Raw genomic sequence first — 25,418 nt, forward strand, 5'->3', positions numbered from 1 at the left:
ATTCAATATTGTATTAGTTTCCGGTGTACAGCATAGTGGTTAGACATTTACATAACTTCCAAAGTGAACCTGCTGATAAGTCTTGTACCCACGTGACACTATGTATAGTTATTATAATATTTTTGACTATATTCCCTAAGCTATACTTTACATCCCCATAACTATTTTTTTAACTGCCAATTTGTACTTCTTAATCCCTTCACCTTTTTCACCCAGCCTCCCAAGTGCCCTCCCCCTGCCAATCTGGCAACAATCAGTTTATTCTCTGCAACTATGAGTTTGCTTCTGTCATGCTTGTTCATTTATTTTTTTAGATTCTACAGGTAACTGAAATCATATAGTATTTGTCTTTCTCTGTCTGACCTGTTTCACTTAGCACAATACCCTCTAGGTCCATCCACGTTGTAAATGGTAAGACCATTCCTTTTTATGGCTAAGTAATATTCCATTGTATATATGTCCTTTTTCTTTATTTCTTGTACATCTCTTATATATTTTTCGTTTGCGGTTACCATGTGCTTCATAGGTACCAAGCTATGTTTACAGCAGTCTATTTTAAGCTGATAGTTGCTTAAGTTCGAACACATTCTATAATCACTATCATTTTTACTCACCCTCTCCACGTTTTTTTGTCATTATTTTTCACTTCTTTTGTTGGGAGCTGAGCTAAATTGGCCAGCTTTGAGATAAAGTATGGAGCTGAGTTAAATTGGCGAGATTTGATATAAGTGGTACTAAAACTATTTTAATCACTCAGTGCTTTCAAAGAAGGGAGTTGTGAAAACTGCATCTGTTTTGCAGGACAGGTAATTGGGCTGACCTTGAGTCTTGACTGCTGTTTTCTCATTGCAATGCTATAAGTAGTGTGTTTCGAATAAACTCGGGGACACAGACACAGACAGCTTGTATCTGTGCTCCCTCCTGCAGTTCTGTCTGTCTTCTTTCTTTTCCTCAGTCCATGCTCCCCCTTTCAGGTACCCTGAATTACTTCGTCAGCTGGCTCCGACATTCTTTTGTGTGCGTTTGTGTGTATCCCTTAATTTACCTTTGTAATCACACATGATCATCATTCTTTTGCTTTTTAACTTTTTTATTAGCTTCAGTGTTGGTTGATCCACTTCTTTTATTATGTGTTTGCCTTTTGTTTGAGAATTTTTTTTCTTTGTGACATTATCTTATTCATACTTTTTTCTTCTTCTTAAAAAAGTCCCTTTAACATTTCTTGTAATACTAGTTTGATGATGAACTCCTACATCTTTTTCTTGTCTAGGAAGCTCTTTATCTGTTCTTTGATTCTTAACAATAGCCTTGCTTGGTACAGTAATCTTGGTTGTAGGTCTTTGCTTTCCATCACTTTGAATATTTCAAGCCAATCCCTTCTGGCCTGCAAAGTTTCTGTTGAAAAATCAGCTGACAGTCTTACAGGAGCTCTCTTGTAGGCAACTAACTGCTTTTCTCTTGCTGCTTTTAAGATTCTCTCTTTGCCTTTAACTTTTGGCATTTTAATTGTGATTTGTCTTGGTGTGGGCCTCTTTGGGTTTATCTCGTTTGGGACTCTCTACATTTCCTAGGCTTGTACGTCATTTCCTTCACCAGGTTGGGAAAGTTTTCTGTCATTATTTCTTCAAATAGGTTTTCAATTCCTTGCTCTCTTCTCCTGCTGGTAACCCTGTGATGTGAATGTTGGTATGCTTCATGTTGTTCCGGAGGCCCCTTAAGCTATCCTCACTTTTTTTTTTGGATTCTTTTTTCTTGTTGTTGTTCTGATTGGATGTTTTCTGCTACCTTATCTTCTAAATTGTCGATTCGATTCTCTGATTTATTCACCCTACTGTAAATTCCTCCTAAGGTATTCTTTATTTCAGTTATTGTATTCTTTATTTCTGAATTGTTCTCTTTTATGTTTCCTATATCTTTGTTAAAGTTCTCACTGAGACCATTGAGCATCTTATAATCAGTGTTATAAACTTTGCATCTGATAGATTGCTTGTCTCCATAACTTCTATTTTAGTTCTTTTTCTGGAACTTTGTTCTAATCTTTCATTTGGGACATGTTTCTTTGTCTCCTTATTTTGACTGCCTCGTTGTGTTTGTTTCCATGTATTAGGTAAAGCTGCTATGTCTCCCAGTCTTGGCCTTATGTAGGTAGATGTCCTCTGGGATGTAGTGGCACAGTCTCCCTGGTCACCTGAGCTGGGTGTAACAGATGTGTCCCTTGTGTGGGTTGTGTGTACCCTCCTGCTGTAGTTGAGCCTTGATTGCTGTTGGCACATAAATGGGAAGGACTGACCTTCAGGCTGATTGACTGTGAAAACTAGCCGTGACTACAACGAAGGAGCTTTTGTGCAGCAGCTGACCTTATGGAGCAGGATTCACTTTAGCGAGACTCTGCTGCTGCAGAATCCACCTTTCTAGTGTGTCATTTGTGGAGGTGATTGAGTGGTGCTCTGGTGTGGTCTGAAGCTGGCTGCCAGTTATGTTGGTTCTGGGGCCTGTTGGGAGGGGCTCTGGTGCAGGCCAAGGTTAGCTGCTGCCTGTGCCCTGCTTCAGGCCTCTTGATATGAGCTACAAAGTGATCTTCAGATGATTGCCATTTGTGCTGGGCATGGAGGTGCCTAGGAGAGGCTAAGCTGTGAACCAAGGCTGGCTGCCACTAGTGCTGGGCGTGGGGCTGCTTAGGAAGAGATATATAGGGCATACCAAGGCCAGATGGTGCTTATTTGGGGTTTGTGAACCTTTGAGAGATTTTAGGAAAGTCCATGGCATGAGTCAAGATAGGACATTTGTATAGAAAAATCACTAGAAGTGGATAAGGCAAGATCTCAGAGAATCATCAGGGCAAAGCGAATAGTGTTAGCCAAACTGATAGAGACTCAGATGTGCTACCCACCTGCATGTACAGCCTGAGTGGATGGGGAGGGCTCAATAAAGGAACCTTGGCTTCTGCCAGCACTTCTGCCTGGGAGAAAGCTGCCCCTCCAGCCTTTGCCCTGAAGCCAGACAATTCAGTTCCCCCCTATATGCCCCAGCACCATTTGAGTTGCTGCCCAAGCACTGAAGCTCAGAGTGAGTAGCAAGTAATGCACAGGCTCTTTAAGAGGGGCATCTGGGGCTCCAGCAGCCCTTCATCTCATTTAGCCACAATCTCCCCTGGTTTTCACATCTAAAGTTATGAAGACTTCTCCTCCCAGCACTGGAACCCTTTTCCTCAGGGGAGACCTCCACAGCAGAGATAGCCCTCCTGACTTTTAACTGCCACATGTAGATGTGGGACCAGCTTATTCTGCATCTCCATCCGTCTCAAGGTGGCTTCATCTGTATATCCTTAGTTATAGGACTTCTGTTCAGGTAACCTTCAGGCAATTCTCAATGATGGTTGTTCTGTAGTTTAGTTATAATTTTGATGTGGTCATGGAAGAAGGTGGGCACAGCATTTACCTAGTCCGCCATTTTGACTAAAAGTCCCTGACTTGTAATATTTTGAAAGTAGGAAAATTACTGAGTCAAACCTGTGAATCAATCCGTAGCTATCAATATGAATATTAAATATTAAATATCCATGGTTTTGAGGAATTAGCCATCACCTCTCAACTCTAAACCTCTTCAGTTAGAAGGCGGCTAGTATGTAGACATCTGTCAGTATCCCTAAAGACTAAACATATGCACATAACTTCTATTTTGAAATAAAATATAATGGCCATAGCCAGTCAGTATCGATTAGTTTCATTTTTTTTTCAATTAGTTTCATTTTAAAAACTGAAGATTATCTCAATCTGACCTCATTAAATTTATAGAAATTTCAATATCATGTCCTTCCCTTTAGAGTCATCTCATCTTAAGCTCAACCACACAAGTAGGAAATCTGGGAAGTATACAAATTGATAGAAAACCATATGACTTCAGTATATACTTTACTCAGTGGGGAAAATTGTTGACCTAAAGTTTCACAAAGGCTATGGTAGAGTCATCTCTTTTCCAGAATACAGTTTCTTCACAAAACAAATCCCCATCCCAATCACCCAAACATGGAGTTGGAATATTTTAGAAGCAAAAATTGTAGAGAAAGAGATTATAGTCATAAAGTAATCTGGCTTTAGTTTTTCTCTTGCTATTTGGTCTTTCTCTTATTTACCCTAGAAAATATTTTGGTAATAATGCATAGCATTGTTGGGGGTCTAAATATTTTAATTGAAATAAGAATTAAAAATAATTATTTAGATAACTTTGGCCAAACCGACCCTCTTATCCAAGCACTTACTCCAAAAATAAACAAAATTTGGTCAAAAGTGTTTCATGTTTAGAAATGTCTATATAATGGGCTCATTTGGGGGTTTCAGAGCAGATTTTAAAAACCTATGTGAAAGCAGCCTCTCATCTCTACTCTGTGTCTGATACCAACTTTCCATATTAATAAGTATATATAGATAGTCTTGCAGCTTACGAAGCACTTCTACAAGTGTCAGCTCATTCAGTTCTCACAAAGAGTCAGGCAGGGAGATGTCCCCATTTAATGGAGGAGGAAGTTGAGACCCCAGAGAGAAATGCTGATCTATTTTGGATTATACAACTAGTAAGTGACACCACACTCAAACTCAGCTTTTTCAATTCCAAGTATGGTCTCCTCTTCCTACATTGTGCTGCCTATTAAAACTACTTCGATTTTTTCCTAATTCAATATAATAAAAAGTAATTACCCACAAACTATTGTTACTTATTTATTTGCTACCAGCTACTCTGATGTTTTCTGCTACCAGAGCTTAGAAAAAAAAAAGACTTTCACACTTCATCTGCAGAACTACACCCAAAGGGTTCTTGGACAATAAAGCAAACCCATCTCTAATTCTACTGCTCAGTATGATCTGCTTCAACTGGCTTTTGAGCCATAAGGATAACTTGTGCCACAGTACTGTGTCCAGTGGATCATCAGACACTGTAAAGGAGAAAGGGACACTGTGCTCAGCCTGGGCTCAGAATCTACAACATAAGCCAAAGGCATTGCCAGTACTGTGGCTACCATCTACCTCTCCTACCACTCCCATCCAGGCAGACCTCCACTACCTTCCTTAGAAATGAAGCACTAACCCAAGTGTCATCACTTTTTCTTTCCTCTCCAGTCCATTCTCCACCACACACACCTTCTGAGTATACTTGTGTCTCTTGTTATTCAGTGTGGTTTCCTGATAGCATCCTCAGCATCACCTGCCCACTTGTTAGAGATGCAGATTCTAGGGCTCCTTCCTAGACTCGGGAATTGTGATCTACACTTTAAAGTTCTACACTTTAAAGAAATTAAAATTGGGGAAGCACTACCTTAGGAAAAGGGCAAAGCAAGTGAACTTCCTCCTGTTTGGTTGCCGCCCTGTGCTGTCCTTGGGTACCAGTTCTTCAGGCCAAGTTCAAACCCTCTAGCACCAGCCCACCTACTCATCTATTCCCCTAGCATACCTAATTCAGTTAGGTTTTTATGGTACAGCACAAAATCTTGGGCTACTTTACACTAAAGTATGACTAGCTAATAATGCCTACCAACAGTAGGCACTTATGGAACGTTATTCAGAGAACACAGTGGTAGCAAGAAAATTTTAAAGTCAGAAAAATTTGGATTTGCATCTCAGCTGTCTCAATGATCAGCTGTGAGAATCCCAGAAGATTAAACAATGCTCTGAACTTCCATTACTGCTTCTGTAAAATGGGGATAATATCTGCCTTACAAAGGGAGTAGACATACTTCAAAGCATCTTGCATACCATGCCTGACACATAGTAACTGTTCTTTCTTCATTTTTAGTGAATGAGCTATAACATCAGAAATAAACTTCAGAAATGAACTTCAAAAGAGTGTTGATGCAAATAAATACCTAGCTGGTGTCATTCCAGCCAGTATGGCCACATGGGAGACATTTTAGACATTTTCGCATTCCTTGTGACATAAAATTGCATCTGCCAACCACCATCAGCTTAGCTGCACTGGAAGTCATTTACTGCACACCTCCCACCTGGTAAGCTCTCTTGCACTAACTTATATTTCAGAGTCTTCTGATTCAAAAGCTCTTTTCTTTCCTCTTTGAAGAAAGTGTTTAATCATCAAATTAAATGGCCAAAAAATATTAGCAGCGGTGGAAGTAGGTTGAGTTTTTTAAACTGAAAGAGGTTCATTTTTAGCACTTAAAATATCACTTCAGCAATATCATTAATGTACAAATTATGAACTAGAATTGTTTTTATTATTCAATTTAACTGGTGAAATTATGCTTTACTTGATTTTAAATTGTCAGTTTGAATATTGACTTTATTTGAAGGAAATTAATATGAAAAATCTAAATTAAAATACATCAAAATAATTTTAAAAGGTAATCCTAAATCAGACTGGATATCTTATAAGAATTAAAATGTTTCATTAATTTATTAAACAAAAGACAAAGAAAGCACAAAACTTGAAAAAATGTACATTTAACTAAAATAAAAATTAGCATTTACGTCAAACAAGAAACAGCATAAACCAAGTTTAAAGGCAAACCACCACCTGAGAGATTTCCTAACAAATATAGCCAACAAAGAAAGTCAATAAGAAAAAGACAAACAAATCAATAACAAATATAAGCAAATAATATGAACCTGCAATTCCCAGAAGAGCAAACCCATTGTCCAGTAAACAGGAAAAGATTTGCAACCTCACTAATAATCAGGGAAAATGCAAATTACACAACAAGAAGCTACCATATTACACTCCTATAATGGACAAAAATGTTGAAGTATGACATTACCAAGTATTGGAAGGGAAACAGCACAACAGGAACCCCATATCCTTCTGATAGAATTGTCTAGTAAACTCACATGACCACTTCGGAAAGCAGTTTAACATGAGCACCAGGCACTGCACAGGGGACCTCATCTACCCCAGAGCAGTGTTTTCCATTGTGACTGTTGGGCAACAGTAGGACTCCTAGGAGCTTGTTAGAAATGCAAATTCTCTACCCTAGCCCAGACTTACTGCCTTACTGGGGTACATTTTAAGAAGCCCTTTAGCAGATTCTGATGCATACTCAAGTTTCAGAACCACTGTCCCAGAGAAACTCTCACACTTGTGTTCTCACCTGTTTCAAAAGGACATCATGTCAAGATACTAGGGACTTGGTCCGACAGACCTTGGTTCACTAGGACAGGGTGTCACCGAGAGTCAAGGGACATTGTGCAGACAATCAGATTTCTTCAATGTAGACATTTGCACAAAGAGGTACACACAAGGATGTAGGTATAAAAATAAAGCATTTAAAAGTAAACAGCTGACAACAGAAGAATGGGTAAAATGGTACATTACACAGCAGTTAAAATAAATGAAGTAGAAATACTTAAAATTGGCAGGGATAAATCTTGAAAATATTATGCTGAATGAAAATAAGCAAGTTACAGAATGATATCTATAGTATACTATTTAATATTAAGTTCAAATCTCACCTCCCAAAAATCAATGTTATGTTTGCATAAATAAATAAATTTCTATATGAGAACATCAGGAATGTATACCTGGGAAGAACATCTACTGATCTCAAGATAATGGTTATCTGAGGGCAAGAATAAGAGGAATGGGTTGGAGGAGTACAAAGAACATCAACTGTAAAATTTTTGTTTTTTAAACAGCTCTTTAAAAAGCTGTAAAACACATGGTAAAAGGTTAATATTTATTAAATCTGGGTTGGGGTAAAAGATATTGCTTATATTATTGTGTACTCATGCATATTTGGAGTACTCTGTAATAATTTAAAAATTTTAAAGTGGTATTTTATAATATTTGTGACTATTAGAAAACCTTATTTCCATATGAAAAACATTTCAAAGCCACAGCCTCGAGAGATAGGGCTTTTGAAAACTGAATCTTGTGACATCTAGTGGTAGCAGAAATAGTTACATTTTAATGCACAATTAGAAACAACCTTGATTCAACATGTTATTAATATCTGAATTCTAGGTTTAATTAAATCGTCATGAAATTTAAAAGCTTATACTTTTGTTTTTATTTGCGTTTCCAATTCCAATAGTCAATACTTGAATATTTTTAACGGGAATGACACTTTGAAATAGGTTATCTTGTACACATTACGTGGCTCTGCCACTGGTCTCCTGAAAAATGCATCAATTATGTCAATTCTAATGTCCCCCAAATAATGCCCCCTCCCCATCGCCGCCACCTGACTCTCTGAGTCAGTAAGAGCAGCAGGAAAGAGCTCTGTGCTTTTCCTTTATATCCTGCTACATACCAGGCTGGCAAGGTGTCTCTTCCTGCCCCAGACCTGCATCTCTGCATGATTTTTCTAAGCCTTTGGTGGCCCCACCGTTGGTCCAGGTCCCAGGCCCTTTCTATGTCCTTTACATCCATATAATCAGCTTCCAAGTCACTACAGAAGGTGTAACCTACCATTGTTTTCTTTACATTCCCTACTATATTGTGAATGACTTGAGAGAAGGAACCATGTCTTGTACCTGTGTTCCCCATGAGAACCTAGTAAGTACAGTTCTCAGCATGTACTAGGTAGACAATAAATGTTCACTGAATTAATTTCCACTGCCACAGGTTCAGACCTTCATTACCAGAAGCCTAGACAACGGCAATAGCATTCTAAGCGAAAACCATCCTTAATACCACCATTTGAGTATCTTAAAACATCTCTTTACAACATAACACACTTTTCTCACTCCGCCCCTCCCAATTCCCAATAAGGTTATTCAATGTACAAGTCTTATTTCTATTCCCATTTTCAGCAGATACCATCTAAACCTCTTAGCTTGTAATATAATATGCTTCACAATCTGGTCCAGATCAATGTTCCTAAACTTCCCTCTCACTACATCCCTGCATGGATCTGCTAATCAAGCATCCTGCAGGCATTCCCATCTTTGTTTCTCTGCTTACATTCCTCCTCCTGCCCACCCACAATCAATTCTGTACCTTTGTTCTTTGTGTTGTTTTTTGGTTTTGGTGCGTTTTGTTCCCTCTAAGTGACTTCTCTCCATGTAAAAGTTAAGAGTACTACCTACCAAACTGGTCATTTGGAGCTTGCATCATTATTTACCTTCTTGCCTGTGCTCTTGCTCCCCATCTAGAAGAGTGCTTCTCGATGACACTGACCACCTCTCCCACCAGTGTGTGCACTCCAAAACTAGCTAAGTCCTCAGAGAGGAGAGATTTGTCAAAATGAGGGAAATTAGGTAAAGGGTAAAGGCCACTGATTGCAATTGGGATAAGCCCTTATAATCTTTAATCTGGAAGTAGCTGGCAGGTGATTCTGAGTAATGTGTTAAATCCAGCTGATCTTTTATATTTTGACAAGGGGCCGAAGACAGTGACACCAGGAAAGTGGCTAGCAAAGAAGTCTATCATCTATGGCTTTGGAACATAAGAGAAAGAAAAGTATTAGTCTGACTATATTGGACTAAAAGTATGATAACCACAAAAGGTAAAGGATGATAACCACATTAGAAATTGGGCACTTGGATAATAATGAAGCCACCTATGATACTAAAGAAGCGAAGAGGGGAAAAAGCTCCTGGTAGAGCCTTTGGCATTAATAAGTGCTCAATGTTAGGCTCCTTCTCTCTCCTTCACCAACTTCCTGCCTGATCCCTTCCCACCCAGTCACAAGCTCCCTTCTGTCCTGCCCTAGTCCTTTATAGTGTGTGTTCAAGCTGGACTATAGGCACCAGCCCTGCTTCTAATCTATAGTCAAGCTCCTTGGTAGGACCACAGCCTTTCCTAAACACTGCTTGGCTGGGCCAAATCTTTGCAAAATCCTGTCCCACGAACTGTGCCCATAGCTGTCTCTCCTACCTTCACTTTCTCTCCCCCCACTCCATTGCTCTATTCCTGGACAAGAATCAGCTTTGAACAAAGCCACTCACCACTTTCTCTAGAGCAAGACTGTTGTCATCCAGCTGCTAGTGAGCATGGGAGCCACACACACTCCATTGCTGTTCTCACTTGACTCTATACCCCCGTGATCTGGTGACGTTCTACCAATCTCTTTCTAGGGCACCTCCACTACTCACTGACTCTGTTCTACCTCTGAGCTTGTTATGGGCTATTGGAGAATGTGATTTAAGAACTCTGATGAGGTCTCTACTTACCTAGCACAGTACTTAACATGTAATAGCAGTAGTAGCACCCCTCTCTGTTGAGTGTTTACTAAGTGTTAGGCACTGCTGGAAAAGCTTTATATGAATTAAGTCATTTAATCTTCTTAGCAACCCTAAGGGGTAGGTACTATTACTTTACTTATTATACAGATGAGGAAATTGAGGCACAGAAGGCATGCATAAGTGTTTTTAGAATAAATAGACTTCAAGTGGGCTCACAGAGTTGTCCAACATGTTTTAATCACTCATTCCCCTGCCAGATATTTTAAAATTTATCCTCACACAAGTACCTGACCAACTGCTGCCCTTCTCTCCTTTACCAAGAGATTCAGAAATATATGCTGCAAATTCTGCAATGCACCACTATCCCAAATGTTCATCCTCTCCACTCAAACTATCTTTCTCTATGTCTTCCCCATTCCCTGGAAAAGAGAAAAAAGGATTCTCATAGTGCTTTCTTCTCTCTGTAATTTTGTTTCACACTTAAATCATCTGGAACCCTGCCGAGCCACATCTTCAGTCTTTATCTCTCAACTCCTCAATGTTCCTATTGCCAAAACAGAAAGAAAATCTCATTTCTCCCCGAGATGGTAATCCCTTCTCAACCCTGCTACATCTTCAAATCACTCTCTTCATCACCAAATTTCTCTAAAGAATAGCTTTACAATCTCTTTACCAAAATTCATGACCTTAACTACATGATCTGAATATCACTTCTACAATCTTAATAAAAATTGTAAAAAGTTCTCAAAGGCCATTATGGGTCTTCCCACACATAACTCCCATGTCTCATGCCAGATGCTGGTGTCCAGAGCCTCCATGATCTGGTTCCTAACGGTCCCTCTAGCTCTCTCTTTGGCTAGTTTCCTCACATCCCCATGGGTTTCATGTATTCAAAACTTACCTCTCCTTTATGGTTCTTCTAAAGGTTCGCTCTCTCATGAAGTTTGCCCAAATTACACCCTCCTCTAAATGTTTAGCTCCTATTTGTACCAGTTAATAATTCTTCATATACACTGCCTCATATTATATGTGCACACGTTATCTTTCTTAATTATATGAATGCTCTATAAGAGCAAAATTCATGCCTTATTCTTATGTTCCCATAGTAACTACCAGGGGGGCCAGGACTAGAGCAAGGCAAACAGAGTGCCTAGGGAACAAAATTTAAGAGGCTCTCATCCTCAGGTTTGTGTATTGCAGTCAGCACTTAATTTTTGTACCTTGTTTGCCTCATTCTGGACCAATCCTGGTAACTAGTGATGTCCCTTTGACACAAACCAAGAATGAATGAATCTATAAACCCATGAATCAATAAGACGATCATAGTATAAATAATTTAGGTAATGATTACTTACCCTAAAATGATTACCTCTGTTGGAAATTAGATTGGAGATAATAGGCATAAATGCAATCACCATCAGTGATTCTAAAATTGACTGTGGTGGCGATTGTACAATTCTGAATGTACTAAAAACCAATGAATTGTAAATTATTTATTTTAACCACACCAAGAACAACATGAGGATGAAACTAATAGAAGAAAAAGGTGGAGCCAAGAGAGAGCCAAGTGAAGGGAGCTGGAACCCAGAATTATCACGTTTAGACTGGCGAAATGGTAAGATTAACGCTCATTTGAGATTCAGCGAAAAGCATATTTATTGCACCTGTATTTTGATGGTCTGTTATATCTCACCTTTTGCAGTGAGAAAACATCATTTTATTACTTATGTTTAGATCTTTTATATCTCTCCATTTCTTCAGCCATTTCTTCCTCCTCTTCTGCTATTCTCATCCTCCACAAGACCAGATGAGCAGAAAAATCTTGAATACTTCAACCAAGTCCAGGGTGTCATCTAGCAACAGAATGGGAGCCATTCCCCCACCCCTCTACACCACTGGGTGGGTCTTGCTGCCATTAGCAAGAAACTGTCAGGCAGGGGTCCCCAAACCCTGAGCTGCAAACCGGTACTGGTCCGTGGCCCATTAGGAACTGGGCTGCACAGCAGGTGAGCAGTGGGCGACTGAGTGAAGCTTCATCTGTATCTTACTGCTAGCATTAACACCTCAGCTCCACCTCAGATCATCAGGCATTAGATTCTCACAGGAGCATCTCATAGGACCCGTCCCTGGTCCCAAAAAGATTGGGGCTGCTGCTATAAGGCCTAGATACAGACTCAGCGTGGCTGTCTGCCCACAGACTACAGCCTTGTCCCAGTCCCCATGGGCAGTGGGCATATGCTCTCTCTGTAAGCCATCTCCCTGCAGGACAGGAGCCACTTCCCACACACCAGCCCATATCCCTGGTACTCGATCACCTGTTGAATCTTCATGAGGGCTCTCTCCCCAGAGGCTGAACCTCATTCTACCTCCCTGCACTTACACCCAGCTCTGGCTGGGAGCTCTTCAAACAAGACTACCCCTTGCTCCAGAACCATGCTTCACCCTGTGAATTGCCAATACTCAGAGACTTGCTGTCAAATCTCAACATCAGACTATACCCTCTGGAGAATGGCAGGGGCTATGCTGAGCCCAAGAGCTTTCTGAGCCTGCCCGTCCTCCCGCACCCCTGAACGATGGTGCCTGCATAGGCTGAGGCTGTGGCCCAGAAGGACACAATGCTCTTTTGCTCCCTCAGACACTCCTTTCCTGGGTAGACTGAATGCAAGTCATCCATGCTAGGGACACAGTGTCTGGTAGCCTGACTGACACAGAAGGCATCTCTCGAGGGCACCTGGGACTTTTTTTTTTGTTCTCAAAAATGTACAGAACTGATATAACAAGATAACTTTTTTTTTTTTAATGAAACCAATATTTCCCCATTATTTTTTCCCCTTTTTCTCTCCCCATTTAAGCAACTAGGCTGTTCTGTTCTCTGGCCTCAGGAAAGGTATGTTATAACAAAACACCAGCATTTTTAAAAATGCTTCCTGGCATTAATTTTCCATGCCTATGCCCTTCTTTAAGGAACAGGGAAGTTGCATAACGTAGATTTGGAAGAATTTTATAAAGGAAGCAAGTTTCTCCCTAAAGTTCAAGGCTAGACCTGAAACTTCCAAGGGAACAAAAATGCAGCGAGGGTTCACAGACCGCTCAACATCCACTCAAGGAAGCACTCTGCGTGGCCTGTATCCAATGCAGTTTTTTCTTCAACGGTAGCACAGTACCTTTGCCCACTGATTGTTCCCGAAAAAATGATGCTTCTCTGTATCCTTATCCATCAAAGCCCCATCAATTACCATGGATTGAGTGGTACCATGAAGCATTACTTCCCAGCAAACTGGGAAAATCTTTGCAGTTCATTCTCAGGAGGAAATGCCATATCTAAACCATGTTGAATATTTTTGAGCCCTACACAGCGGTAACCTCTTCCACTTGTCACAGACAGTAATTTTCATTTCAAGCAATCTTGTTCTCACTTAGATACACACATTCTTTTCAGCTTGTCCCTCATTTGCCTCTTTTGGTCTCTTTGGGAAATTCTTGCTCCAATTCTCTCAATGAAATCATACAAATAACCAGTTGCATTAGGAAATCTAAAACAATATTTTAAGGCCACCTAGGAAGCCCATTTATAAAGCTGTCTTTAGAGAAAAAACAGTTCAAGTTTGAAAGAAAAAAAAAAACACAATTGGGGAACTCATATTTTAAAATAAACAGAAAAATTTATTGCTCTTAGTTTGGCTGATCCTAAAGATCTTGATCTATATTTAATGCAACCTAAAAGCAAAATAAAAAGAAAATATGATTTAATACAATTAGAACTGTGAAATGATACAAGCCAAAGAAAACAGAATCTAGGTAATTTCTATGTGACTATGTAAATGAAGCTTTTTGATTATTTCAAATTATTTCAAATAAAATCCAAATTCAATATAATAATAACCGTGTTCTCAATTTATTTATAACCCACCCTCTCTTCTACTTGTTTTGCTATCCTCTATTGATATTCATATCCTTTTTGCTGGGGTCCTCTACCTGTACCCACCCCTTAAATGTTGCAGTTTCTAATGGCTTCCATCCTGAGCCTCCTCCTTCATTCTGCATGTTCTCTTAGGTATCTCATTCACTCTCCTAACTTTGCTTAGCATCTATGCCCATGATTACTGGACCTCGCTCCTGTCCTCCAGACATTTATTGTATATCAACTGGCCTTTGGCCATTTTCATCTTCATATCTCACAGTCACCTGAAACTCAATGTGTCCACAACTAAAGCCATCGTTTTTACAAAACCTACTCCCTCTTCTTATGTTCCTCAATTCAACAAATGGTAAAGCTCAAAAAAATGGTATAGTCCAGTTGCCTAAGGCAGAAATCTGAGCATCATCCTTGATTTCTTTCCCTCTCTTATCCTCCCAGTCAATATCGAATCTAGTCAGTTCTCCGCATCTGTGCACTCTGGTCCTAGGACTGGCCATCCTGCATCTGGGTGACTGTAATAACCTCCTAAGTGGTCTCCTCTTTCCAGTCCTACCCATTCAAATCCTCTCTCATTTCCTAAAAACACATATTGAATTCTTACATAAACTCTCAATGGCTCCCACTGCACTTAAGTCTAAAATTCCTAACACGACATAGAAAGCCTAGTGTGATCTGGCCTTTATCCAGCTTCAAATCACACGATTTTCCCAGCTCCATGCAACCCAGCCATAATACTGGGCTATTTCAGTTCTTTGAAAGCATCTTACTCTCTCTATCTGCTGGCTTATTTCAGGCAGATCCCTTAAACTTCACTTCCTTGAGAAGACTCATCCAGACTAGGTCAGGTTTCCCTGCTCTGTCCTCTCAGAGTACCTAACCCACTGGCTTATGACCTCTAAAGGGCAGGAACTCAATCTGTTTTATTCACTGGTATGTTCTAGTATCCTGCATAGTACCAAAACATAGTACCAAGATATTTAATAAAAATTTATCCATTGACTCATTAGCATCCAGTCCTTCCGACTCTGCTTTTTGAACAGTTTTTAAAAACATCATTTTACTACTTCAGGTCATTGATATTATCTGTCTAGATTCCTGCCATAGCCTCCCAATGGTATTCTCAAGTCTATCACTCCATTCTCTTCTCTATGCTGTAGCCAAATGGCCTTTCTAAAATGCAGTTCTGATCATATCAGCCTCCACTGCCTTTAGGATAAAATCTAAATGTCTGAGCACAGATTACAAGTCCCTTCATAGACTGGCCCCTGCCTTCTCCCCTGCCTCATCTCATCCCTGCCTGCTTCACACTTTTTATATTCTTCCCTAGCTGGGTCTTCATACTTGCTGTGCTCTCAGCCCTCTACCCCACTACTGAATGACAAATAACTGACTTTTTTCAAGAAGCCTTCCCTGACCAAGGTTCTTCAACTGGGATGGCTGTCCTCCTTGTCAATGCACACTGATTAAGGTGACTAGATGTACCCATCTGCCAGGATCGCCCTAGTTTATACCTGCTGATCTGCTTAATTATCCTTTCACTCTCAAAGCATACTGGTTTGGACAATAAATTACCTGGTCACTGTAACAATGACCATTAATTGCTTGTCCAATTGTCTGTTTCTCCCTAGACAAGGTCAAAAATTATCTATTTTATTCACAAAAGCATCGGGCACAATGCCTGGCATGTAGAAAATATTGCGTGTTTATTAAATAAACAAATGTATTTATAAACTGTAAAAGCATGCACTTTCATTAAGATATTTATTTGGTTCCAAGGTTTGCTGCTGAGAACCAAAATGTTGGCCCCCAAAATTTAAAGATTATGTATTTCACCAAATGATTTTAAATACATGTTTTGAAGAGATTTAAAAAATTTCAAAGCCTAACTCCAATATATATATATATTACCCTCTGCACAAGAGGGCAACACTGCTACCTCAACATGACCATGTTTCCAGCTGATTTCCCATCAGTGCTGACACAATTGTAAGGAGCTGGATATGTGCCCACCCTTACACATTCACAAAAGGGCCGAAAGCCCATTAGGGACACAGCACCATATTAGGGAACTAGTTTTCTTTCTATAAAGCAAAAAGCCCATTTGCCAAGCAACCCTGGCCTCACACGCTCTAGGCTTTCTTGAAGTAAAAATTTCGGTTTTCACAACACTCTCTAAAGATACTTACATCAGATAGCATTGGTTCATCAAGTTCTTCCACTCTGCTCAAGTTAGGTGCCCCATATCGATCACTAATTTCAGCTAGTGTCTTACCTGAGTCTACTATATCCTATAATCGAAAAATTCATTTTTACTTTTAAATGACTTCAAAATTAAAACATTAATTTTCTTTTAGTTTTGATAAGAAATTTCCAAAGTACAACATCAAAATTCAACATTGTTAAATTAATGAAATGAACCAATATCTGTTAGTGGCAAGAGAATTCTAGGAATAAATGCTAAAATTTGCTAAAAAATATATTTTCAGGAATTTAAAATACATCTAAGTAATCATGTGGTCAATATATTGTAATATCCTGGTTTTCAAAAATACAAACACAAACTGAATGTCCAATTTTTATCTACTTTGAGATTTCATTTTAAAATTTAAAGCATATCATATTTGTGGCTTGTTATTATTAGAATATATATTTAGTTTTCAGTTTTGCTAATCTCTTTATTAAAAATTTAGCTATTAATGCATCAAAATTAAGCTTTACATTCCAGGATATTCATTTATTTCATGTAATATAGAATGACTTTTTCTTCTTACCTCTACAGATGAAGTATCTTCATCCTTAGCTATATTTTCCATATCCATTCCCATTTCCTATAATATACAGAAATAAAGAAAAATACTCTGAATATACTTTGCATTTTGATCACATATTTAATTCTCAAACATTTTTATTTTTACATAATGCTATGATCAATTTAATAGTGAAAATCTTATCACTCTTAGTGATCTGAATACAAATAATACTCTAATACTTTATATGAACAGAAGACAACCAAGTTATACAATTAAATATAACTTTTTAAAAAATAAAATGTCCTTAAACATCAAACCTGAAGCCAAATTATTAGCAAATGTATAAAGGAACAGAACAAAAATTTTAATAAACTCTTAGAATGAGAGATTTTAGAGAGAACTTGCAGTTAAGTAGAATTGTACACAGAGTGAGCAAGTGGTAAATATTTCTGAAGGAATTAATCTGGACCAAGTTACTATCCGATGCACAAATCCTATCATAATACCCAAGCAATGCTCTTTATAGTACTCTGAACACATGGGAACCCTTGTTCTGAACATGAAAACCTTCTAACCAACCATACCTTGCTATGGCCTCTACCTTTTCATTCTAAGGCAGTGTGATGACTTCACTGATCCACAGCTGATTCATTCTGACTGTTCGAAGATCAGTGATCTCGTGACCATATATACAGTCACCCTAATTATAGGGGACATATATGGTACTGTTTTCTCAAGACCATTCCATTCTCCTGTAATATCTTAGCCCACCACCACATGGTTGTAGTGGGGAAGTCCATGTTCTCATAGGACCCTGCCCCTCAGCTAACTGATAGATACTTGACACAAATTAACCTTGTCAAAATCCTTTCTCAAGATGCTTTTTGGCTGAAACCAGAAATAAGAATCCACTGAGATGGCAGGAGCCACAACATTATGAGACCCAGGAGCCATTAAGGACCACGCCCCACACCCATGTGAAGCAAACAAGGCCATCGTGAGAGTGAGAGAGACTGAAACTAAGAGCCAGAGAACAGCAAAGGTGAGAGTCCTGGTAGCATTTGATTCTCTCGCTCCCGATGGTCTGGAAGGCCCAGTTGTACCAGAGCTCTTTACGTTTAGTTGTAATACGCTATCTTCAACTCAGGATCCTTCCAATGAATTTCCCTTTGAAAATGATAGTTTAAGTTGTGTCTCTGCAGCCACAAGAAAGCTAGGGCAAAAGGACATAAATAGACTCTTCTCTGAGCACTGGGAAAGGCAGGGGTACTTTGCAGGAGAGAGGTGGCGGGTGACAGACAGTAGGAATATAGATTATAGAAGTTACTATGGCTCTAGTCACACAGTCTGATGATGCCTACACACAGTAACATGAGTGTAACCCTCATGGAGCCACAAAACAGAGTCCAATCCCTCATATAAATCATAGGCTTTCAAACATTCAAATTAGCTATCAGGGCATCTCGATAAAAATTACTTTCAATTCTTTCATTTTGATCACTGTCTTCTTGATGTATTCTAGTTTCTCTTCTTTCATTGTAGATCACTGAACCTTAACTGAAGAAGGGGGCTACGTATCTATATGTATTTATATGTGTGTATGCATGCATGTATATCCATGTGCCCTACTACACTCAGACTAAGAGAGCAGTAGCATCTGTATTTCATAAAACTATGTATAGAGCTTTTAAATTTACTCCTTTAAAAAAAATCTCATTTTTATTCAATTCGCCCTGCCAACTTTTTAAAAATTGCTTTGAATAATGATGTTCTCATTTAAGCCATTAATAAATATGTTCTATAAAACCTGCTTCTGTTTTTATTTTTAATTATGGGATAAACAGAGGAGTAACAGCTACTTAACAGATACTGGCTATAAGCATATAATATTAAATACCCAGTTAAAAAGTACAACTCAGTCATTCAGAAATTTGATCCATATGATACACACTTTTTGGGTATCAAGAAACATTGGCCAAACTGAGGCTTGACATACAGACACAGTCACCAGAGATGGCCTTTTTGATTTGAGTTACTGCATAGTTTATTTAATGAAAGACATGAAAAATTCATATTAATAACATATTTTAGTGTAAATTATTATTGACAATACATCTAACATGAAGAAAAGAGATGCACTACTGCCGTAGAGATCAAAATATTCCCAATATTACAAAGAATTTAACCTTCAACATCAACCACCATAATTAGGAACAATTATCTCTTAACTAAAATGTTGATAACGTCACTATTAGAGAACTCTACTGCTCACAAAGCAGTTTTGCATACATGATCTTATTTGATCCTTATAACAACCCAGTGAGATATTGCTAATTATATTATACTGTTATCCCTATTTTTCAAAAAGGTAAACTAAGACTAAAAAAGTTCTAAGACTTGTTTAAGTCACACAGCTAATGTATGGCAAGTCTTCAGACTATAAATCCCATGATATAACAGTTAGAAAAAGCAGCTTGAGGATTCTAAGAGGTTTCAAATAAAACAGACATTTATAAAACTTCAAATTACCGACTCCAAAAGTTCTTGAGCTCTCTGTAGTTCTTCTATTTTCTGTCTCTCTTTTTCTTGCATTTCCAACTCCAGCTGAAAGGCCAGCTGTTGCTGAATATTCAGAAATAAATAAATCATGTTAGAGTCATACCAATTGCAAGGAATTAATTCCATCACTCTGAAATGTCCCAGGATAATTAAGTTTACACCCACCTAAATTTCAGAAACTTACAAATATAAATGATCGCAGCCACCTAATATTTTAGCTTTTACAGATATTTCCTGAAGTACAAAAGAAGGAAGCTTCCTTAATTGCTAATTGTAGAAAAGCACAATTTACACAAAGTCAAGCCATTTTCTCTATTCTTCTTGAAGCAACAAATGAGATTGAAGTAATTTTTTCAGATAAAATCTCTTTAAGCATCGATGGGTCTTCAATAGCCAAACTTTGGTTACAGAGAGTAGATGAGAAAATCCTAAGTATATTATCTGAAACCATAAATAATCAACAACATATTTGGTACCAACTCAACATATATGCCACACTAGCATAGTGGTTAGCAAACTAAATTCCGTGGGCCAAATCTGACTCAACTCCTGTTTTTGTACAGCCAGCCTCCCAGCCAAGAACAGTTTCTACATTTTTAAATGGTTGAAAAACATCAAAGAATAATAATAATGAAAATTATGTGAAATTCAAATTTCAATGTCTATAAATAAAGTTTTATTGAAACACTTCCAAGGTCATTTGCTTGACTGCTTTTACACTACAACAACACAGTTGAGTAATTGTAACAGAAACCATAGGTGGTACTCTCATCAATTTGCACCACTGCTCAGCACACGACCAATCACAGTTAAACCGTTACAACTCAACAGTTTTGGAGTGCCACAGTAAAATTTTTAACAGCCATATCCATCTAAGGTGCCTAAAATATTTGATCCCAGTATCAAGGATGGGAGATTAGATAGAGAAGCTATTTGCCACATCTATATTTAACTTTTTATCCACACACCCAAATAGTTGGTTTCTTTCCCTTTTTTAAATGTGAAGACTCAAGTCAAGACTCTATAATTAAGCACTATATGGTAGAATGATATGGGTGACTTAAATTTAGTTCCAAAGCTCTCCATGAATAATTAGTCCAGAAGCCACTTTGGAACTTTTCCCTATCAAGTTTGTATTCCATGACCCATCACTCTAAACATTCTCTTACGAATATCTTCAGCTCCCCAATCCTGCTACCCCAAACCTATTTCAAAGCGTCTGCCTCTGCCACATCTTCACTCAGATATCTATGTCTAAGTGGAGAAAAATCCCATAATCACAAAACCAAATCAGATGGCAACATTAAAAATGCTTGGTCTCCGACTGTATTAGGATACTCAATGCTACCAAGTAATGCTAAGTTTGACTTGGCATTCACTCTCTATCATTCTCCAAAGCCACCATTTCAAACCTTCACCACTCTTGACACACCTCCTACCTTACCACATCATTCTTGGAAAATGATCATGGTCTCTACTTCATAAAGAAGAAATGGTCACACAAGAACTGCTTTCAACTTTGTGCCACAAAACCTATATACCCACAAGTACCTATGCTAGTCTTTCTACTTTCTTTGAATCAAAGAATCAAAAAAGTGCCTTTCTACCTGATTAACCTATGTTCCAGACTCTATTTCCTTTTGTTTCCATGGAAAGTAGATTCTATAAATCATTCCGTCTATTTCTTAACTTCAACCGCTCTCTCTCCAGTCTTCCTAAAAAAAAAAAAACAAAAAACAAAACAAACAAACAAACAAAAAAACAAGACAAAACAAAAAATTCCTTCCTTGAAAATCTTGAAAGCATTACCGAAACTCACCTTCTTCCCTGCTATACCTCTCTCCACCCACACTGCTCCCATCAAAGTCACCAGTGAACTTGAATGAGCACTTTGCAGTCCTGCTCTCACTCAACCAGTAGAACACATGGTTGACCACTGAAGTCTCACCAAGACACTCTCCCCTTGGCTTCCTTGAGAGCACACTCTCTGGGTTTTCCTCCTACCTCACTGCTGCAGCTTCTCCAGCAAAGAAGATACATACATAAAGATTAAGATATAAGAAAACCATACCTAAGTAACCAGAGATGAGGAGCTTTTCAACAATTGGGTTGCACCATGCAGAGATTGACATTGCTAATTCCAGTCACCTCTGAACTCTCTCATCTCACCTGCTGAAACATGAGCTCCTCTGCTTTAAGCCTCTCATTCATTTCCTGCTCCATCAGAGCTAGTTCTCTTTCATGTTCCAAGTCAGCCATTTCCTTTTGTCTCTAGCATTGTTTAAAACAAACAAACAAATAACAAAAAAAAAAAAATAGTATCACATGACTAATTAGAGATAAAACAATTTGTAAAAGCAATCTTGAAAGCATTGTAATCATCAACAATGGGGGAAGGGTTAAACAAATTATAGTCTATCCATTTGAAAACTGTATAATAATTTGAAGAAATTTGTCTTTTATTTGAATAAAGAGCACAGAATTAAAATTATACATTGAGTATGATCACAATTATGTTTAAAAATCTACAGAGAAATGTGTAGAAAAAAGACTAGAAGAAATATCTAAAAATCTAAATAATGTTCTCTTCAGGAATTTTCTTCTACTTTTTCCTGTTGTCCAAGTTTTTGTATAATAAACATACTATTTTTATAATAGAATAATATTGAACTTTTTAAAAAAGCAAACAAACTGGATGAATTATTTTACTCTTCTAATTTTCTAAAAGAAGATTCATACTTACCAGTTTCTCCATGATCATATTTTCCCTATACTTGTAAATCCACAATGCTAAATATTCTATTGGATCCACTGGGCGAATTCTTGCCACTTCTGCAAGACCTTGAGTTAGACATGTCCCAAGGTGCTTTTGAAGATATGTCGACTCCATTTCTAACTCCTAGCTTCTAAAAGATTAATGCAGGAAATTTTCAATTAGAGTACAATACAAGTAGAGTCCAGTGAGGTCAACAAAGCATTATATTGTGTCATTAGTGATGGGCCCCTCCCATCAAGGATGGCACAAGCAAGCTGGCCCTGGGAAATTTTTAATGGTTTCCAAAAAGGCTCTGTAGAAGTCACTACAACTAATATAGTTTCAAAGTCCTGAAGGGTCCTCAAATCCAGGAGTCAGAGAAGGGATATGGTCATTATTGATTGTGAGAGGACTATATGTGCCAAGCAATGCATGTCTCACTTAATCCTCACAACATACCTGACAAATGGATGTCATTATCTCCATAGTGCAAATGAAGAAGTCCAGACACAAAGAGCATAATTGAACAGTTCAGGATCACACAGGAGGCACACGGTGGAGGTGGGATTCATACCCAACTCCTGATTCCAGAGTCATTACTCTAATGTCTGTACTAAGATGTTCCTCCCAAGCAATGGGAGTCATTTCTAGAAAACATCACAATAGTCTACCTAAAAAAAAACGAGTCCATGAATCTCCAAGGCCAAAGAATTTTAAAACCTCAACCTTCAAAGAATAGCATATTAGACTCCTGACACTCTGACCCAAATTTTCTTTTCAGGCTCACCTCCAGACATCTCCTCTGCCTTCAGCCTATCCTGGGCTCTAACTACACTGAACATCCTGCTATTCTGCTGATCATACATTGCATGTTTCCATCTCCATGACTTTTGTCCATGATGATGCCTTGCCATCTCACAGCTTGGAAAGTAAAGTATCTCCTCACCTGCAAGATGTAGATCATCTCTCATTTCCTGAGCTTTCCCAGGCAATGCAAAGAAGTTCCTTCTTCCCCAAGCAGCTCACACAGCACTTGTCACACTACCTGAGAATTATCTGTGTATGCACATGCCTGTCCTCCCACTAGAAGACAAGCTCCTCTAGCTCCTCAAGGAGTGTTTTAGTCACAGGGCTGTCACAGCTGGCTCTCCATTGTGGCAAGTGAATGAGTTTCTCCACTCTCCCTCCCAGTAATGTGCCAGTCTATTAGTTATGAAGAAGAACAAGAATAACTTTAGACCAGATTTTCTTTTTTTTTTGAAGAAAGAAAAGAAATGAAGCAACCACTGTATCTCACGTGCTTTGAAAAAAACTGATCATCCTCAAATCAACTTTATGGAATCCAGACTCTTATGGATACATATATTTAGTACTTATTATATATCAGGCATGAGCAATTATAGGAAGTAGAATGCCAGTGAGTCTAGACCTGTCCCTGGACAAATGCACATAACTTTCTGCAGAAAATTTTAAAAATAATGACTAAAGAGTATTATAATAAGTGAAATAAGACATGGAAAGACAAATACCATATGGTTTCACTTATATGTGGAATCTAAAAACAAAACAAAAACAGATTCATAGAAACAGAGATCAAACTGATCATTGCCAGAAGGGAGGGGCTGGGGAGATGGGTGAAAAAGGTGAAGAGGAACATAGTCGATAATACTGTGATAACTTTGCATAGTAACAGATGATTACTAGACTTAGTGTGGTGATCACATTGTAAGGTATATAAATGTTGAGTCATTATATTGTATATCTGAACTTAATATTGTATTTCGACTATACTTAAAGTAAAAAAAAAATGACCTCCCAAGATTCATCCATAGACCTCAATACTGCTCTTTCTCATAACATGATGGTGAGAGACAAAATGGTATAACCCCTGTGGAAAGATGTTTGGCACTATCTAGATTACATATGTATTTACCCTTTGACCCAACGATCTGACTTCTAGGATCCTATCTTGCAAAAATATGAAGTGAAATATGCACATTGTTATAGTGAACCATTACTTAGAGTAGCCAAACTGGAACCCCATCCACATGTTGATTATTAAGGAATTGATGAGATACAGCAACACAATGGATGTATGTGCAGATATAAAAGAGAATGAAGATTTCTAAATTAGGGAGTGATCTCTAGCACGCAGTAGGAAGTTAAAAATAAAAGCAAGGTGCAGAAATTGTATATAGTGTGCCATCTTTTGTATTAGCAACAACAGTGGGTAAAAGAATGTGTATGTATGCGTAGATAAATGGAGTCATAAAAACTAAAATTCTAAAAACTAGCACAGATGAACCTGGTTCCCTATCAAGCTAGCATTGTCTTAATCACACAGAGAAAAGAATTATTACAACTAAATTCGGAACACAATAGTTTCACTGTATTTCTTCAATGGGATATACTCTAAAGACAAAAATAACTACATTGACATTTCGATGTCATTTGAGTTAAGATTAAAAAAGGGGGAAGGTTACAGATCCTTGCTGCTACTCCAGAAAGACAATACATGGAAAGGGGACCGTGCTCCCTAAGAGAGAAACCTCTGGCCTAAGAGTATGGCCCTGTGGAGGGTTGGTCTCAGATCCATGGGCCTTGCATCGCATTATCAGCGGGACCCAGGCAAGGCTTGTTACCTCGCTCAGCCTGTTTCCTGTCCAGGAAATGGTAATAATACCCATCCGATGGAGGCTGTTGTAAGGAATGTTATTTTTCATATAAGAAAGCCCCTTCCCACAGAAACAACTTCCTCAAGCCTGGAAATGTTGTTACAAGAAATAAAAAGAGGTCCCTCGCCCATGCCTGGGAGAAAGCCCGCCAGCCTAGGGAAAGGTGGGGATCCGGGTAGGGCTGCCAAATTTAGCAAATAAAAATACAGGATGCCCGTTTGAATTTGAATCTTAATTTGAATTTCAGATAACCAACGAAAGATTCAGATTAAACTATACTTGTACTAAAAAGTTATGCTTTATTTCTTTGAGATGCAAATTTAACTGGGCATCTCATATTTTATCTGGCAACCTCGATTCAGGGCGCGTGGGTTCGCTTCCCTATCCCGGGTCAGCTGAAGGGTCCTCGCCTCCCAGGCACCCCACACTGCGCGGCTCCACTCACCGCTGAGGAAAAGAGAGCCCACCCCAGATGAGCCTACCCAGCCCCCGGCGCTGAACTCTCGTCTCGCTGTGCTGGAGGAACCTGGGCGTCGCCGGAGCCCTACACCCCTTCAAGATCTAACGGCCCAAACGGCCTCGGCCGCGGGACCTCAGCTAAGTCCTGATAACCGGTTTCCCAGAAGGCGC

The 25,418-nt window shown here is 38.7% G+C and overlaps 1 protein-coding gene across 3 annotated transcripts; it reads right to left on the minus strand.

Annotated features, from left to right (window-relative positions):
- Positions 1-13,799: 13,799 nt before the first annotated feature.
- DYDC1 (DPY30 domain containing 1) lies at positions 13,800-25,398 on the minus strand. Of its 3 annotated transcripts, none has more exons than XM_011355332.2 (7): positions 25,271-25,398; positions 22,102-22,264; positions 21,528-21,629; positions 19,329-19,421; positions 16,821-16,877; positions 16,236-16,337; positions 13,800-13,847 (listed from the first exon to the last, which is right to left on the minus strand). In XM_011355332.2, exons 2-7 carry the CDS (start codon positions 22,246-22,248, stop codon positions 13,818-13,820), a joined length of 531 nt encoding a protein of 176 aa, XP_011353634.1. In that variant the 5' UTR covers positions 22,249-22,264; positions 25,271-25,398; the 3' UTR covers positions 13,800-13,817. The 3 variants fall into 3 exon arrangements, with proteins under 3 accessions (XP_011353634.1, XP_023383643.1, XP_023383644.1); XM_023527875.1 differs by having other exon boundaries at positions 25,234-25,391; XM_023527876.1 differs by lacking the exon at positions 25,271-25,398 and adding an exon at positions 23,060-23,195.
- Positions 25,399-25,418: the final 20 nt, after the last annotated feature.

This window comes from Pteropus vampyrus, unplaced genomic scaffold (genome assembly GCF_000151845.1).
Source record: "Pteropus vampyrus isolate Shadow unplaced genomic scaffold, Pvam_2.0 Scaffold20, whole genome shotgun sequence".
Lineage (NCBI taxonomy): Eukaryota > Metazoa > Chordata > Mammalia > Chiroptera > Pteropodidae > Pteropus > Pteropus vampyrus.

Bases quoted from the DNA above. Each gene is read 5' to 3' on its own strand.
- DYDC1 (XM_011355332.2), bottom strand. From the start codon at position 22,248: ATGGAGTCGACATATCTTCAAAAGCACCTTGGGACATGTCTAACTCAA. The intron at 16,338-16,820 runs GTAAGAAGAAAA...TTTCGATTATAG, and splicing joins AAGATACTTCATCTGTAGAG to GATATAGTAGACTCAGGTAA. The intron at 13,848-16,235 runs GTAAGTATCTTT...TTTTGCTTTTAG, and splicing joins ATGAACCAATGCTATCTGAT to GTTGCATTAAATATAGATCA.